Consider the following 16,432-nt stretch of genomic DNA (forward strand, 5'->3'; position numbering starts at 1 on the left):
GGCTTTGGCAATAGATGACTTCAACCAGGATTGGTCTCACTTGTTTCTTTCTGTTTATCCTCCTATCCAATTACTTCTTCAGGTAGTCTCCCTCATCCATACCACTCTGTGCAGAGTCCTTCTGATTGCTCATTACTGGTCCACTCAACCATGGTTCCCTCAGTTCCTTTAGCTCCAGGAAATCCCTCTTCTCTTACTTCCAAACCTGTTACATCAACCCCAGTTGCCAGTTCTACATCCCACACTTCCCATCCTCTGTTTTCATGCCTAACCTTTGTCAGGTCCCTGGAAGGAGTTCTGGATTCTCTCGCTGAGTAGCTTCTCATTTAGCCCATTACGTTCGTCCTTCTTCCTTGACTTTTTACCAATGGAAGTGGAGTGTTTTTCACTCCTTGGCTTTGGCTCGTGATTTCCCAGCTTCTCCGCCTACAGTTGCCGGTATCTTCAAATTCTTTACCTGGCTCTTTGAGAGGGGTTCGTCGGTCTCCTCGATTTGGGTTTTCAGGCAGCCTTATCCCATACCTTCCATTTTTCCTGTTTCTGCAGGGTTTTTCCTCTCCAGTCCTTTCCATGTTGATCTGTTTTTTTTTGGCTCTGTCAGCTGCCAAGACATCTGTCATTTCCAGATTGAGACATTAAAAACACTCCAGTTCTTTGTTCGAAAGAAAACAGTTTCAGAGATCTTAGCCTTTTCTTATATGACAACTTTTCCATACCAGTTATTTTCCTAGCATTCTACCTGTGAACCCTTTCCACAAGATTAAATGTCTTTCCTAAGGTAAGGAGCCTAAGACTGAACATGATATTCCAAATGTGGCCTAACCAATGACCTTTACAATGAAATTATAATCTAAAATTTTATTTGCTCTGCCACTAGCAACAACACAGTGCTTGGATGGCTTAAGAGACTATTCAACCAAAACACCAAGATTACACCCATCAAAATTATACTTATAATTCAAATTATGATATCTCACATACATTAATTTGCATTTATCTTAATTAAAATCCATCTGCCATTTATTTGCACAACTCACTGAATGATGCAAATCATTTTCTAAAACAGCATCCTCCTCCTCATAGCCAGCAACACTCAAGACCTTAATATCAAACATTTATGGATTCTTATGTCATAAATTTAGAGCTGGTTAATATCATCTTAAAATATTTGCACTGTTACTAAAATATATGGAGTTGATTGGCAACAATCAAACCCAAGTCTGTGTAGCCTGAGTAGAAAACTTAAAACAACTAGTAAAACAGCACTGCATAAGTTATCTTAGAAATTTTTCTTGTATATTGCCTTAAAATACAGGATGCATAGATTAGTTTATTTTTACACTAATCATGTCTGTTTATTTTACATGTATAAAGTACACAGTAACATCTGATTGGAAGTAATGAAATTGTGAATTAAAGTTAATCTTGTGACAAAACTTCAGTCCTGTAAAATCTATGCTATTAAACATTATTAAGTAAATTGAAATGGTGATTTTAGAAAGTTTATGTTATTCAATTTTTTTGCAATTTTGTGATGATCTAGTATTTTGGAGCAAAGTATTAATATGAAGCAGATTAAGAATATATATATATACCTGTATATCTACTCATTGTGAATGGCCAATAAACTGTATTCAGTTTGGTTTGGCCAAGATAAATTTATACTTCTAGCTCAATAGCTATGACATATCAGATGTAATAAAATGTAATCATTATTGTTTATGATATGAAAAGTTATGATCATATGATAACTGATATATCTTGTGACATCTTTTTACACAATATAATCACCAGTAGTATGTGAGGTGCATGCACTGTCTTTAGTGATAATGGATATATGATATCTGTTGAGATATGTGTTACAATTATTTGGAAAATTTCAATGTCACACCGACACATTTAGAATGAACAAGTGTTACATGTGTGAATCTGTGTAAATAACAATTGCTTAACTTGACCAGACGTTAAATTAGTGATCTATAGAGTGGCAGAAATAGCATGTAGAAATCTATGTGATGCTCTCTTTTTCCTAGTTGTCACATCAGTCATCTACAGAATCTGCCGAGTTCCAGTCCTGCAGCCCAGAAAACCTGCATAGCTATTCTTCAACTCGATAGACAGTGGCTCAACAAAAGAATGTTGTTGATGATTCATACAATTCAGTCATCTTGTGTTATTTTTCTCACATTAGAAATAAAGGAAGAAATATATTTAAATCCAAAAATAACAATTCAAGCTATAAAGTGTAAGAGAATGCTTGGCTAAAAAAGGCTTGTGTAATAGATGTAATGAAGTTACATGTAATCAAACACAAAAACTGAGAATTGTAGAAACTAAGATATTCGTTTTGTTATCGATGACTGACAAAACAAGAAATTCTAAAAATATATTGTGCATTACTTCCACAACAATGTTTTAGGTAGATCTCATGAAAGTGAAACAGCCAGTACAATATTCTAAACTCGTAATGTTTAAATTATACATAGCCACACTTTCTAAGCAGCATTGTTCCTTTCTTCTTTACATTCCTGTCAATAAACCAATGTACATTTTGTCTTATCTAAATAACAAGATGATGTGTCGATAAGTATTTTAATTAAATGCTGCATGTGTAGGTATTGATTGTGTGTTTTGTACATAGCCACTTATGCTAATGTCAGTGTAGTAATAAATCCTCTTGGTTCAGATAAGTACCCTAAGTATAATATTAAGTAGTACTTTCAATTAAGAAAATATGTAATGTAGAAATTTTCTCAGTTGCTGATCTTTGAAACATATATAATGAATATAAAACAAGTCGGACATTATTTAAATTTTACTCTCACCCCTATTTGTGTATGGTACTCAAAGATAGTATTAACATATTGTATATGGTGAAGACATGTCTTGAAACATGTGGTAAATGTAAACCTGAAACAGTGGCTTAAAGAGTATAATTGAAATACAGTTTCTTGTAACAAATCATGTTTTATTTTAAAGAAGATCAAATAACACAAAAGTAGGTGGAATAGGCTTCCAATAAACTTATACTGTGTTTATGGAATTGATCTACTGTCATCAGCTGTGTGCACACAACTTGTATGAGAGTAAAAATGTATTCTGTAAATCTGAATGTGTGGTGCATGTAATGTAAATTATGTGGTTTTGAAGGCAATAAATTGGTTTGATCCCTAATTATAGTAGAAGTCTCATAATAAAACAGTAATATTCATTATCCATACTCTGTAGTCAGTTCCAGATTTACACATCTGACAATGCATCTTGTTTTGTTATCAGCTCAGAAACTTGAAATTAATGTGTTTAGTCACCACTTTGATCTTGTATGATTGATTCTCTTATTACAGCCAAAAACATACATTTTGAAATATATTCAAACTGATAATGAACACATCAAAATCAATTGAGATTTGGATATATATAGATTATATTTAGCTTAGTGTATTAGACTGTAGATTGTAAGTTTTTGTTTATTTGAAATTGACAAATAATATGTATGAAATATTTTACTTAAATGGTTAAGATGATACTGATTTGTATACCTTGGGAGACCACAATTTAACTTTGATGTATCTGAACAGGCTAAACTAGCCAGTGTTTTAAGAACCTTATGAATTAGTATGAGACCCAATTTTATGGTTAAGTGCTGTAATGTTCTTGAAATAATCAGTGTTAGCACTAAATAGTGTGCATTAACTGGATAAGTTGTGTTCAAAATATTTACTTCTTGAAGTGACCAGTTAATTACAATGACCCATATTGGCATTATTACCATATAATTTGTAGGATACCCATTGTTAGGATTGCATTGCTTTGTGCTGGTTAAAGTGATCACAGTCAGCATTTTGCTAACTAATGTCTCATTGCTGGTTTTTAATTATTACTTTGTGATGGTTAAAGTGGTCACAGTCAACATTTTGCCAACTAATGACTGATTGCTGGTTTTTAATTGACAGAATGTTCATTGTTTGGATTACACTGCTCTGTGCTGGTTAAAGTGGTCACAGTCAGCATTTTGCTAACTAATGACCCATTGCTGGGTTTTAATTATTACTTTGTGCTAGTTAAAGTGGTCACAGTCAACATTGTGCCAACTAATGACTGATTGCTGGTTTTTAATTGACAGAATGTTCATTGTTAGGATTGCACTGCTCTGTGCTGGTTAAAGTGGTCACAGTCAGCATTTTGCTAACTAATGCCCCATTGTTGGTTTTTAATTTGCATAATGATCATTGTTTGGATTACACTACTCTGTGCTGTTAAAGTGGTCACAGTCAACATTTTGCCAACTAATGACTGATTGCTGGTTTTAATTGTCCGAATGTTTATTGTTAGGATTACACTACTCTCTGCTGTTAAAGCGGTCACAGTCAGAATTTTGCTAGGTAATGACTCATTGCTGGTTTTTACTTAGCAGAATGTTCATTGTTAGGATTGCGCTGCTTTGTGCTGGTTAAAGTGATCAATTAGCACTGACTGCTATCTAGAGACAAACATTACATTAATTGCATTATGCTTAGTGTGATGATCTATGATAAAATTGAATGCAGACTCAAATAATTAATCCATTATTGATTTGTGATTACTTAAGAAAGGTAGCACTGTTAGCATTGATTAGTAACAGCCTCTTTAAGCATTGATTATTATATACTGGCCAGTTGTCCTAGTCATTCTTGAAACAGAGAATCCAGTGTTAATGTTAATTGTTGTCTGTAGTGTATCTTTTAGAACATTAACATATGTATGATAACTGGAGGAGTGTTGACTTCTTTATATTTGCTGTTAAAACTAATGTTTAATTTATAAATGCTCATTGGAATGCATGATCAGTGTTTTATATATTAACTAGTGTGACATGTTTACCATAGTTTCTGCTTGCTTTTGCAAATATTAGCTGGTATGACTTATGTTAAGTTTGACTTTTATATTGTAGCTAGTGTGGTTATTGTTAATTTTAGTTGTTGTAGTGTGCATGCTGTTTTGACCCATGTTCATATGAATTTTTGTAATGTCGCTGATATGAATAGTATTAATTTTAATTTTTTTATGCTGTATAGAATAGCTACCTCTATTATAATGTTGAGTACAATATATTAAAATGATTTGAATATGCAAATACAACCAATATAACATCACGGTGGAAAGGTATGTATCAGGACTCCATTTTGACATTGTATGGCTTTTAATTGGCAGTGTGATGCTACCAAAAACTGATGACTTTTGGGAAGGGTATGTAACAGCCCTTTCCAACATAAAATATTCATACATTCAGATCATGAAGACGTGTTCAGATAGAAGACTTAGAATTTCCAAGACAGGGATATCCATTGTACTTGTGGCATTATAAAACAAAAGAATATGGGCACCAGAATTATCAAAAAAAGAGACCTGTAACAACTTGTATTCTAGCATTTTGTAACAGGTGAGACTCCATTAACACAAAGGCTACTGATAAAAGCCATCCACATACCCCAGGCAACAGTAAGCAACAAATTCAAAAATGATCTCTGCATAGAAAAGCAACTTGTCATGTTACACAAGTTGCTTTGACGATGTATCTGTTCGACCATTGCATACCTTAAGTAACTGGAGAATGAAATGCATATTCATGGTGTTCCATGTGAAGACATACTGACTGTACTGTTGAAACAGACACAGGGGAAGCAATTTTTGTCATACACAAAATGGTCCATGAAAAGCTAGCAGGGGGTAGAATTGATTTTGACATGATAGCCTTTTGCAATGGAAAATACAGGACTCTTCCATATGCATGGTCATCAGATACAGCATGATCATACATGGTGACATTGACTATAACAAAGTGGGGAGTCTTCAAAATCATTTTATTATGACACATTCATCCTCTGTATTCTTCCTATAGTAGTCACTGTCAGTCAAACTCTTTATTCTGACTAGAGCAGCTACTGTTAGTATTCACTCATGTATTCTGATTATTGTAGTGGCTGTTAATATTATCTCTACTGTTCTGGTTGTACTCTGATTGAAGTAGCCATTGTCAATACTAATTCCTGTATTTTCATTCGAGTAGTCACTGCCAGTGTCATCTCCTTTAGTCTGACTATAAAAGCAATTGTTAGCGATAATTCATGCATTATGACTTGTAATAGTGAGTTTTAGTGTTATCTCCTGTACTCTTACTGTGGTAGTCTGTTGTTGTATTCTAACTGGAGCAGTCACTGTCAATATCAAATATTGTATTCTCACTGGGGCAGTCAACTATTGTATTCTTCCTCGAGTTTTTACTGTCAGTTTCAACTATTGTATTCTTATTACAGTAGTCAATGTCAACTATTGTATTCTTCCTGGAGTTGTTACTGTCAATATCAACTATTGTATTCTTATTACAGTAGTCAATGTCAACTATTGTATTCTTCCTGGAGTTGTTACTGTCAATATCAACTATTGTATTCTTATTACAGTAGTCAATGTCAAATGTTATATTCTCACTGCAATTTCACTGTCAGCATTAAGTATTGGATTCTTACTTGTGCAGAAGTGCCAGTGTTAACTATTGTATTATTACTTTGCTAGTCACTGTCAGTGTCAACTATTGTATTCTCACTGGGACAGTCACTGTCAACATCAGCTATTGTATTCTCACTGGGGCTGTCAATGTCAGTATCAACTGTTGTATTCTCACTGCAGTAGTTACTGTCCATGTCAATTATTATATTCTCACTGGAGATGTCACTGTCAGCATCAGCTGTTGTATTCTTACTGGAGTTGTCACTATCAGCTTCATCTTATTTATTCTGAGTACAGAACCTACTATTAGTCCTGGGCTCTTGTGCTCTAAGTGACCAGTTGTCAATGCTACATTTTCTATACTAGGTGCAGTAGCCACTGTTAAAGCTATTAAAGCTACAGATATATGTTGACATGAAGAGCAGTTATGTCTAGGTTACTAGCTTTGGTTGTATGTTAACAAGAAGACCAGTTATAATTAGGCTACTAGCTATAACTGTATGTTAACAAGACGACCAGTTATAATTAGGTTACTAGCTATAACTGTATGTTAACAAGACGACCAGTTATAATTAGGCTACTAGCTATAACTGTATGTTAACAAGACGACCAGTTATAATTAGGTTACTAGCTATAACTGTATGTTAACAAGAAGACCACTTATAATTAGGTTACTAGCTATAACTGTATGCTCACAAGAAGACCAGTTATGATTAGTTTATTAGATATAGCTGTATATTAACAAGATGACCAGTTATGATTAGATTACTAGCTATAACTATATGTTCAGCAGTTATGGTTAAGTTACTAGCTACAGCTGTATGTTGACCATCTATGATTAGGTTAGTAGCTATGCTTGTATGTTGACCAGTTATGATTAGGTTACTAACTATAGCTCTATGTTCACCAGTTACGATTATGTTATCAGCTATAGCTGTATGTTGACAAGAACACCAGCTATGTATGTCATAATTAACATATATTTTATATGTATTGATATAACTATACTCACATCAGCTATTGTAGTGATATGATACAATATATCATTAACTATGATTATTATGATAGAGACTATTGTATTCTGAGTGGGTCAACAAGACAACTATTATTGTTGTCAACAATAATCACTGTTAACCTGTTAAGTCTGTTAACTATGACTCTCTTATGGTAGCCAAATGCCTCGTCATCTAATTAGTGATGTGCATGAATGGATTAACGAGATTCCCACTGTCCCTATCTACTATCTAGCGAAACCACAGCCAAGGAACGGGCTTAGAGAAATCAGCGTGGATTAGTCGCTGATTGGTTATAGCTATAGCTATAATTGATAATTTATATCTAGCTATAGCTGTATGTTGACAAGAAGACTAGTTATGATTAGGTTACTAACTATAGCTGTATATTTACAAGATGACCAGATATTATTAGGTTACTAGCTATAGCTGTAATTTGACAAGAAGACCATTTATGCTTAGATTATTAAATATAGCTGTAATAAATGGTTAATTCTATACAATTAAGAATATAAGCTGTATATTACATCAATACTATGTATAATAGTATGTGGATTACAAGGTTTCCAAATATATACCAGTTATATATGCTTCCTTAATCATATATAAAGAAAGTGTTATGTTATACATAACTAGTCAATGCATCAATATTATAGTTGAAATGACTAGCATATTTATTCATGCTTATTATGAAGACCAAGCATAACAGTTATACTGTTATGTCTAATTGACAAGAAGACTAGTTATGATTAGGTTACTAACTATAGCTGTATATCGACAAGATGACCAGATATTATTAGGTTTCTAGCTATAGCTGTATACTGGCAAGATAACTAGTTATGGTTATGCTAGCTATATGTTGATGAGAAGACCATTTATGATTAGACATAGCTGTATATTGACAAGCTGACCAGTTATGATTAGGTTACTAGCTATGGCTGTATATTGACAGTAATATCATTTATGATTAGGTTACTAGCTATGGCTGTTTATTGATAAGAAGATCATTTATGATTAGGTTACTCGCTATAGCTGTATATTGATAATAAGATCATTTATAATTAGGTTACTAGCTATAGCTGTATGTTGACAAGAAGACCATTTACGATTAGGTAACTAATTAGCTGTATGTTGATCAGTTAAGATTAGGTTACTAGCTATAGCTGTATGTTGACGAGAACAACAGTTATGATTAGGTTTCTAGCTATAGATGTATATTGACAAGATAACCAGTTATGGTTAGATTACTAGCGAAAGTTGTATGTTGAAAAGAAGACCAGTTATGATTAGATTACTAGCTATAGCTGTATGTTGACAACAAGACCAGTTATGATTAGGTTATTAGCTATACCTGTATGTTGACAAGAAGACCAATTATGATTAGGTTACTAGCTATAGCTGTATATTGACAAGATAACCAGTCATGATTATGTTGCTAGCTATATGTTGCTTTCCAGTTTACCCTTGAAGAAGAAAGGTCCACTTTTTGAAAGCGTTTGAGTTATAGGATTTTTATTAATTTCTATCAAGACTTCTTGAACCTACGAGTTTTTCTAACACTATGAACATAGCTATAGCTGTATATTGACAAAATGACCAGTTATTATTAGGTTATTAGCCATAGCTGTATGTTGACAAGAAGACCAATTATGATTAGGTTACTAGCTATAGCTGTACATTAACAAGAAGACCAGTTATGATTAGGTTACTAGCTGTAGCTGTATGTTCACAAGAAGACCAGTTATGATTAGGTTACTAGCTGTAGCTGTATGTTGACAAGAAGACCAGTTATGATTAGGTTACTAGATATAGCTGTATGTTGACAAGAAGACCAGTTATGAGTAGGTTTCCAGCTATAGCTGTATATTGACAAGATGACCAGATATTATTAGGTTATTAGCTATAGCTGTAATTTGACAAGAAGACCATTTATGATTAGATTATTAAATATAGCTGTATATTGACAAGCTGACCAGTTATGATTAGGTTACTAGCTATAACTGTATATTGACAAGCTGACCAGTTATGATTAAGTTATTAGCTATAGCTGTATACTGAAAAGAAGACAATTTATGATTAGGTTACTAGCCATAGCTGTATGTTGACCAGTTATGATTAAGTTATTAGTTATATCATGATCTAGCTACTGTTAGATGTGATGAACATGTGATGTGGTTACTGTTATCCTTAATTTTTGTTTGTCTACTGCACTGTTCATTGTAGCAATGGTTTCTGTTTCAATAGTAGAGATGTTTAGTAGCATTAACATTGATATGTTAATGGAGTGATCACTGTTAATTAACTGCTATTTGCTGATTGAAACATCCTCTATTTGCATTAACTGATTTACACTTATAATTTGTGTGCTGCATGCTAGTCAGATTGGTTAGTACTGTTATTAATTACTAAATTCCTGCAGTAATACCATATCTGTTGTCACTGGTTTCTGCATTTTAGCTGCAATGGCTACTGTTATGATATGATTACTACATTCTGACAGGGGTGTTTAATGACTAACCTGAATGCTTAATGTCATCTTTGTTGGATGTGACCTGTGTACTTATACTGAGTGAAATAAGTACTGTTAGAGGTGATTGCTGTATGCTGTCTAAAGTAGACGCTAGTAGAGGTGACTGTAGCGGGCAGTGTTTGAGGTAACTGCTGTATACTGATTGCTGACTGTAATCTGCATTGTTAAAAGATAACTGATGTTCATTATAGAAAATGTATGCTCTTATGAAGATTCAAAGTTGAAATGTTGAACAAATAAAATGCCTTTAAAAGAATCATAGTAATTTCCTTTATTAATAAGTTTGTGTATTATAATACTCCTATCAGTATTAGATAACGTAAAAAATGTACAATGGAATTTTTTGAATGACTTTTGCATCCTGACTGCAGTACGCACTTTTAGAGATTATGACTGCTTTCTCTTTACTACAGTGAACAGTGTTTGTTATAACTGTTTTATGTTTATTACAGTGGACATTGTTACACATAACTTTTTTATATACTAACTGCAGTATACACTATTAGGGATGACTGTTTTATGTTGATTACAGTGAGCATTGTTGATATGACTGTTGCTTGCTGATTGCAATATGCACTGTCAGAGATGGCATTGAAGTGACTGTTGTGCTAGCTGGAGTAGCCAGTATTAATTGCTTGTACTTGGAGTGTTGTTAACCTAACACTGATTAAAATCATTATCCCTGCTTATCTGTGAAATAAAATCACCTAATTAAGCACTTGCATAGTAAAGCAACAGTCAATTAATGTACAACATAAATGGTGAGTATGTAACTTATGAAGAAACAACCTACAATCCAGGGGCAGAGGGTGACAAAGTAGTTTCAGGTAAGTCAGTGTTTCTGTTACATTATTATAGGATTCATATAGACAACATACCAGACCTTGAAAAAGGTATGTTGTAGTTATGAAGGGATCTCTTTATACATTGATGAATAACTTGTAACTTTTCTTCTGCCAAATGTCTACCTAAAATGTTTGTCCTCCATAAATGTTCATAAGTAATAATTGTATAAAACTTATGTTTACTCTCTGTAATCATTGCAAAATAATACATAACTCTCTTGCATTTGACATAATCAACATCTTTTGCTTCCACTTAGCCTTGATAATTTATTTTATTTTCCTAGATTGAGTCTAATTCTTAGAACAGGGGTGAGTATTTTTCCATAAATTCACAAATTTCCATGTCATTCAGTTGGTTTGGGTCATTCTTGAGATTTTAGAATGGTTGGATACCTAGTTTGCAATCTGGTATTACTATTTATCCATGAAATCTACCTGAAAATGGAATTCCCAACAATGTTTCATAAGTTATTACTCAATTGGACAAAATATGCCAATTGGTGAGAAACTAAAGAATCAGATATAACTACACATTTTTGAAGCACTATGTCTGAAAGTGAAATGGCTGCACTGTTAGGCTCTTTTGAATAGGCAAGAATAGCGAAAACAATTCAGAAAGGGGTAGCAAAACATTATTGAAGAAATAGATAAAGGACTGAAAAACAAATTGGATTGGAACTAGCTGGAGAGGAGTGTCATTGTGAAGGTGAATTTTCAAGGGAAGGAGACTATTGGTTGCATGCTTGGTAAGCACATCTGAAAAGTTCATCCATCCAAAAAAACCACATGTGACTTTTGTCAGTTAAATCCTATAAGGTACTTTGACCATTTTTTGGTTACAAATTACAATTAAAATAACACTTCAAAAGTACAAGAAATAGCCAAGAATATACCTGAGAACATCCAAAACCCTTTAGCCCAAACTCCTGGCTTTTTAGGGGTACAAATCTTGTTCTTATATGGCTTGCTGGAGCTATGAAAAATGTTTCATCATTTTTATCTTTTGAAACATTCTCATTGCAATTAGGAATGAGTATAAAAAATAGTCAGGTTATTTTTTTTTTTTCAGTCAAAACTGTTGAAGGTAACACCAACAAACTGATGGTGTTTGTTGTGTAAAATTCTTTATTTGTGAAACATATTGAGATTTAGTACAGTATAGTGTTGATATGTGCTGAAGTATTTTGTGTGATTGATAATTTTAAAACTGTTGTAATATGAGAAATGATAAGTCATTAAATATTTCTATAGTTGCCTAATTATAATTTTCAGCACTCAGAGATACAACCAATAATTAGGTTTTCCTTAGTTTTATATGCAAAATATGATATACGTGATACCTACAAGTTAAATATTAACAATTCAGCAACACCATTTATTGTGGATACTCTGCTCTCTTCAAACATGTTATGCTATAGTGGGCTATTCTTATATCATCTGTTCTTATGTGTTTTGCATTACTCTCTGTGTCCAGCTATATATTTTTGTTTTTATGTCATCAGACAAGTTCGACTGAATTGTGTTACTGTCTTTATAGGTATTAAGTTGTTATATAAATATATAAAGATGATGTTATCATTAAGTACATTTGTGTTCTACACCTCTAAATATTAATTTTTGAAAATATCAAATTGTGAAATTGTGCTATCATAGTCATACACTTTTTCTTTCTAGATTATCTAATCATTCAATATTGCCACTGGTGTTTTCCTAGTCATGTGCCATAATTAGATTAGATTAGACTAGATTATCTTATAGTCCAATATTGCCTTTTGTTTTATCATAATCATAGCGTGTTCCTGACTAGATTATCTTATAACCCAATTTGCCATTTTTTTTATCTTATCATGCACTATTCCTGTTTAGATTGGCTTATAATTTAATATTGCCTTTTGTTTTATCATAATCCTGACTAAATTATAGTATAATCCATATTACCTTTTTTGTCCTAATCCTGCACTGTTCCTAACTAGATTACCTTATAGTCCAATATCATAATCTGTTTTATCCTACATAATTATGCTCTATTCCTGTCTATATTATCCCATTCTCTAGTATTATACTTGTTTTGTCCTATTCATGTTCTGTTCCATGCATAGGTTAATATTCAATATTGCTAATCGTTTTTGTTATAATAATACATTAATTAACTGAGCATATTATTTTATTGTCCATTATTGATGCTTATATTCATTCTTGTGATGCAGACTTTGTCAGTAGGTTATTTTACAAAAAATACTTACATGTGCCATAATAATTACTATTTCAGGTCTGTCTGAATTGTTTTTATGTTTAATATTGCCATTGTATTAATCATAAACTATTTTTATCAAGATTATGTATATACCCCTCTTGTTATAAACCACTTTCAGTCTTTTCAGAATGTTGACATACTCCTATCTCCAAATCTAGGTGTAAAACACATTACTGCAACATAAGTTCAGAGCTTCACTTTGTCTTCAACTATTTGTTGTTTTTTTGTAGGTGAGATATTTTGGAGTCAAATACAATGCTATATTATAGATGCATTAAAGAGAAAATGCTCCATGCTTCTCTGTCTGTTGAAAAAAAAAAAGGAGAAACTTTAGACAACTATGGCAGCTTATTGAACATTCTCTGTCACACAATACTTCTGTTTAAACAGTTTCAAAGCCAAAGTACATTTTATTCTTCTTTATACTAACTGTGCATTTGAGATGGTTTCATGATACTTTTAGGGGTGTGTTATGCTAGAGTGCTGGTAGGGCTCATGGTCAAAACCAAGTTTTCTCCATTAAATCTGATATATATCACTTAAAATTATACTTAGTTTGATTTGTGAGTAAATTTATAGCAAATTATAAATGCTACCGAGTGACAAATATTTTTTGTTCTTAATATTTGACCTTCATGGTAACAGCTTCAGACAACTACTTAACCTGGTTTGCTTTTTCGCATGATGAAATTAGCATGTGTTAATTAATGAGAAAATCTTTACAATTTCAGCTTCAGAATTATTGTTTTTAGTTAGTGTAATGAAACTTGTGAATGCAAAGTTTGCAACAGATTTAGTTAGCTACTAATGTAACTTGTTTGAAGAATTGTAGTGTCTGATTAGGATTGACCCCTTATTGTTCTAACATGGTCTATGCGGTCTGTGTGTATTTTCACTTTTTTTCCTTTCACAGCTTCGAGTTATCAAGGCCTTTAAGAGCACACTGGAAGATATGGAAGAAAAACGTAGTGTACATAGTTTACACAGTTTGCGTAGCTCACGTAGCCATCCGGGTACTCGACCTTTTTCAGATATATGTTTTATTGATGAAGAGATGCGAATGTCCTCAACTAATGAATTTCCATATGAACAGAGTGGTCCTCAGAAAAAAAAAATTCCATTCCTGCTACTTCAGCAGGTAAGAGTAAAAACCTAAACAGAGCTCACAACTCCCTCAAGTCACTGACTCCGCCATCCAGCGAAAATCACGCACACCTTCTTCCTAGGAGTCCTCCAGATACTGTAGGCAGCTCTCCACTGCTGTTTCTCCCCAGCCAGCAAGGAAATTCCCCAGTTTCACCAGCAACCACTTGTGTCACCTTTGTAACTTCTTCCTCCTCACCTTTCTCCCACACTTACAGAACAGACCTGAATGCTACTAGTCCACTTGCACAAGGCTACAACCTTCTGACAGAACCAAGCAAACTGCATGAGACAAGTATATAGTCGGTTCTGTGGCTCTGAACTAACTGCTGTACTAACTGGGTGATTCAAGTATGGTCTGTGACTAACTGTGGTTGTGTGATATGAGACACAGAACAACAATAATTTAAATGTGACTAACAGAAGGAATGAAGCTGAAGGATACAAATGATTTACATTATGTTAAAAACTAATGGTTCACAGATTTGTTACTGTTTATGGAATTTTAGAAGATTAATAAGATATGCAGGTAACAGAAAGGTGCTCTCTTACCACCACATAATTGATGGAAGAGATAGATAAAATTGGCAGATGTAGATCTCGCCTGCTGGGATCATAACCCACAGGATTATAAATATTTATCTTTAATGTATTGTATTCATGCAAAGCACTTTACTTGTTTGTTTGTTTGTTTGTTTTTTTAACACAGGAATTTGTGTTTTATAGTATGTTTGTTCGTCTTAGATACTGTTCTAACAAACAGTAAAGTTGTCTTTACTATTAATGTTTGTAGATTAATTCATTATGACATTAATGTAGTTTGCTATACTGAGTTTGCTCTTACATTTATGTATTTATAGTATATTTTGCATCTCTCAAAAGCAGCTATATTTCAATCTACATTTTGCATACTTTTTCACATGTCTTCCCACAAGAACCTTCAAACATGAATTAACTGTTTAAATATTAATTTGTTCTGCGGTAGCTATCACTAAGAGACAATCTTTTTTATGCTATGAACAAAGATTTTAACTATCTTTCTCACATATCTTCGTAACCTTTAGCCTAACTTGTGTCTCACGGGTAGATAATCCAATTAATGATAGGAGGAGATTTTCTGTGTAGAAGTAACTCACTGAGTAAATATTTGAATGGTTGTGTGTGTTGTTTTAGTTGCACTTGTATGTAATCAAAAATCATTTATAATAGTTATAATAGGTTCCTTTTGTATGTGGTATGCATCAGTTATCAAACCCAAATGGAAGACCTGAGAAAACAAATTGAGAAAAATGTGTGAAAAACACACACAAATAATTACTGTCTGCATGGTTCATTGAGTGCATGTTATTGATTATGATCAGTAAATGGTTTGTGGGTGATTCTGTAGATTATTTTGACTGTGTGAAGGTACCTAATACACAGGCACATAACTGTACAGGAGTAATACCTTACTTATACATAACATTATACCAGTATTATATATATATATATATATATATACACACAAATTTGTGTGAAATTAATAATTTAGCTGTGTAGATAATGAATAATTTGTGCTTTTAACATTAATCTTATATATATATATAAAGCTTGTCATCTTTGGTGTAATTCTACAAACAAAAGATGTGTGAGATAAAAATGTATCCATAATATTCAATAATGTGTTTAACTAGTTATGTTACACCTACTGCTGTGATACTCTTTCAGTAAACTGACACAATCTGAGTTACAATAGGTTGAGTTTAGTAGCTAGAGTTATCTTGAACTGTTATCTAAATAGTATCTTTAAGTGAAATAATTGTGACTAATATATCATTATGTAAGTTTGAAGCAAGAAATTAATTTCTGTTCTGTATTAGATCTCTTAGAAAGTTTTTCTCGTAACTGAAGAGGTTTGTGATTTTTTTATATACAAACTAACTGAAAGATACATTTCTTTTATTTGTATATATTGGTAACTGTTGTAATATTTCATTTTGTTAACTTGATATTATAACTTTTATCCCACTACAGAATTAGCAAGATGAGAAAAAATAGGGATAAATAGATAAAGATAGATAGAAAATAAATGATAAAGTCAAACGCAGGAATGTATGTATTATTTTGCTTTATCAAGCAAGTAGTGAGGAAAATAAGCTATCATACAAAGTGTAGTAAGAGAACT

General features: G+C 32.7%; 1 protein-coding gene and 1 long non-coding RNA gene across 2 annotated transcripts in view; one reads left to right on the forward strand and one right to left on the reverse strand.

Moving 5' to 3' along the window:
- LOC106460173 (plasma membrane calcium-transporting ATPase 2-like) overlaps positions 1-16,432 on the forward strand; it is a 222,671-nt gene that overhangs the window by 194,300 nt on the left and 11,939 nt on the right. Inside the window, exon 23 of the mRNA XM_022386821.1 lies at positions 14,039-14,263. Within this exon, the coding sequence (XP_022242529.1) occupies positions 14,039-14,263 (225 nt within the window). The remainder of the gene's footprint in view (positions 1-14,038; positions 14,264-16,432) is intronic.
- The window catches only part of LOC111085929, a 76,033-nt gene that overhangs the window by 48,673 nt on the left and 10,928 nt on the right, over positions 1-16,432 (reverse strand). The window lies entirely within an intron of this gene.

The sequence above is a fragment of the Limulus polyphemus genome, unplaced genomic scaffold, assembly GCF_000517525.1.
Source record: "Limulus polyphemus unplaced genomic scaffold, Limulus_polyphemus-2.1.2 Scaffold722, whole genome shotgun sequence".
In the NCBI taxonomy this organism is placed as follows: Eukaryota; Metazoa; Arthropoda; class Merostomata; order Xiphosura; family Limulidae; genus Limulus; species Limulus polyphemus.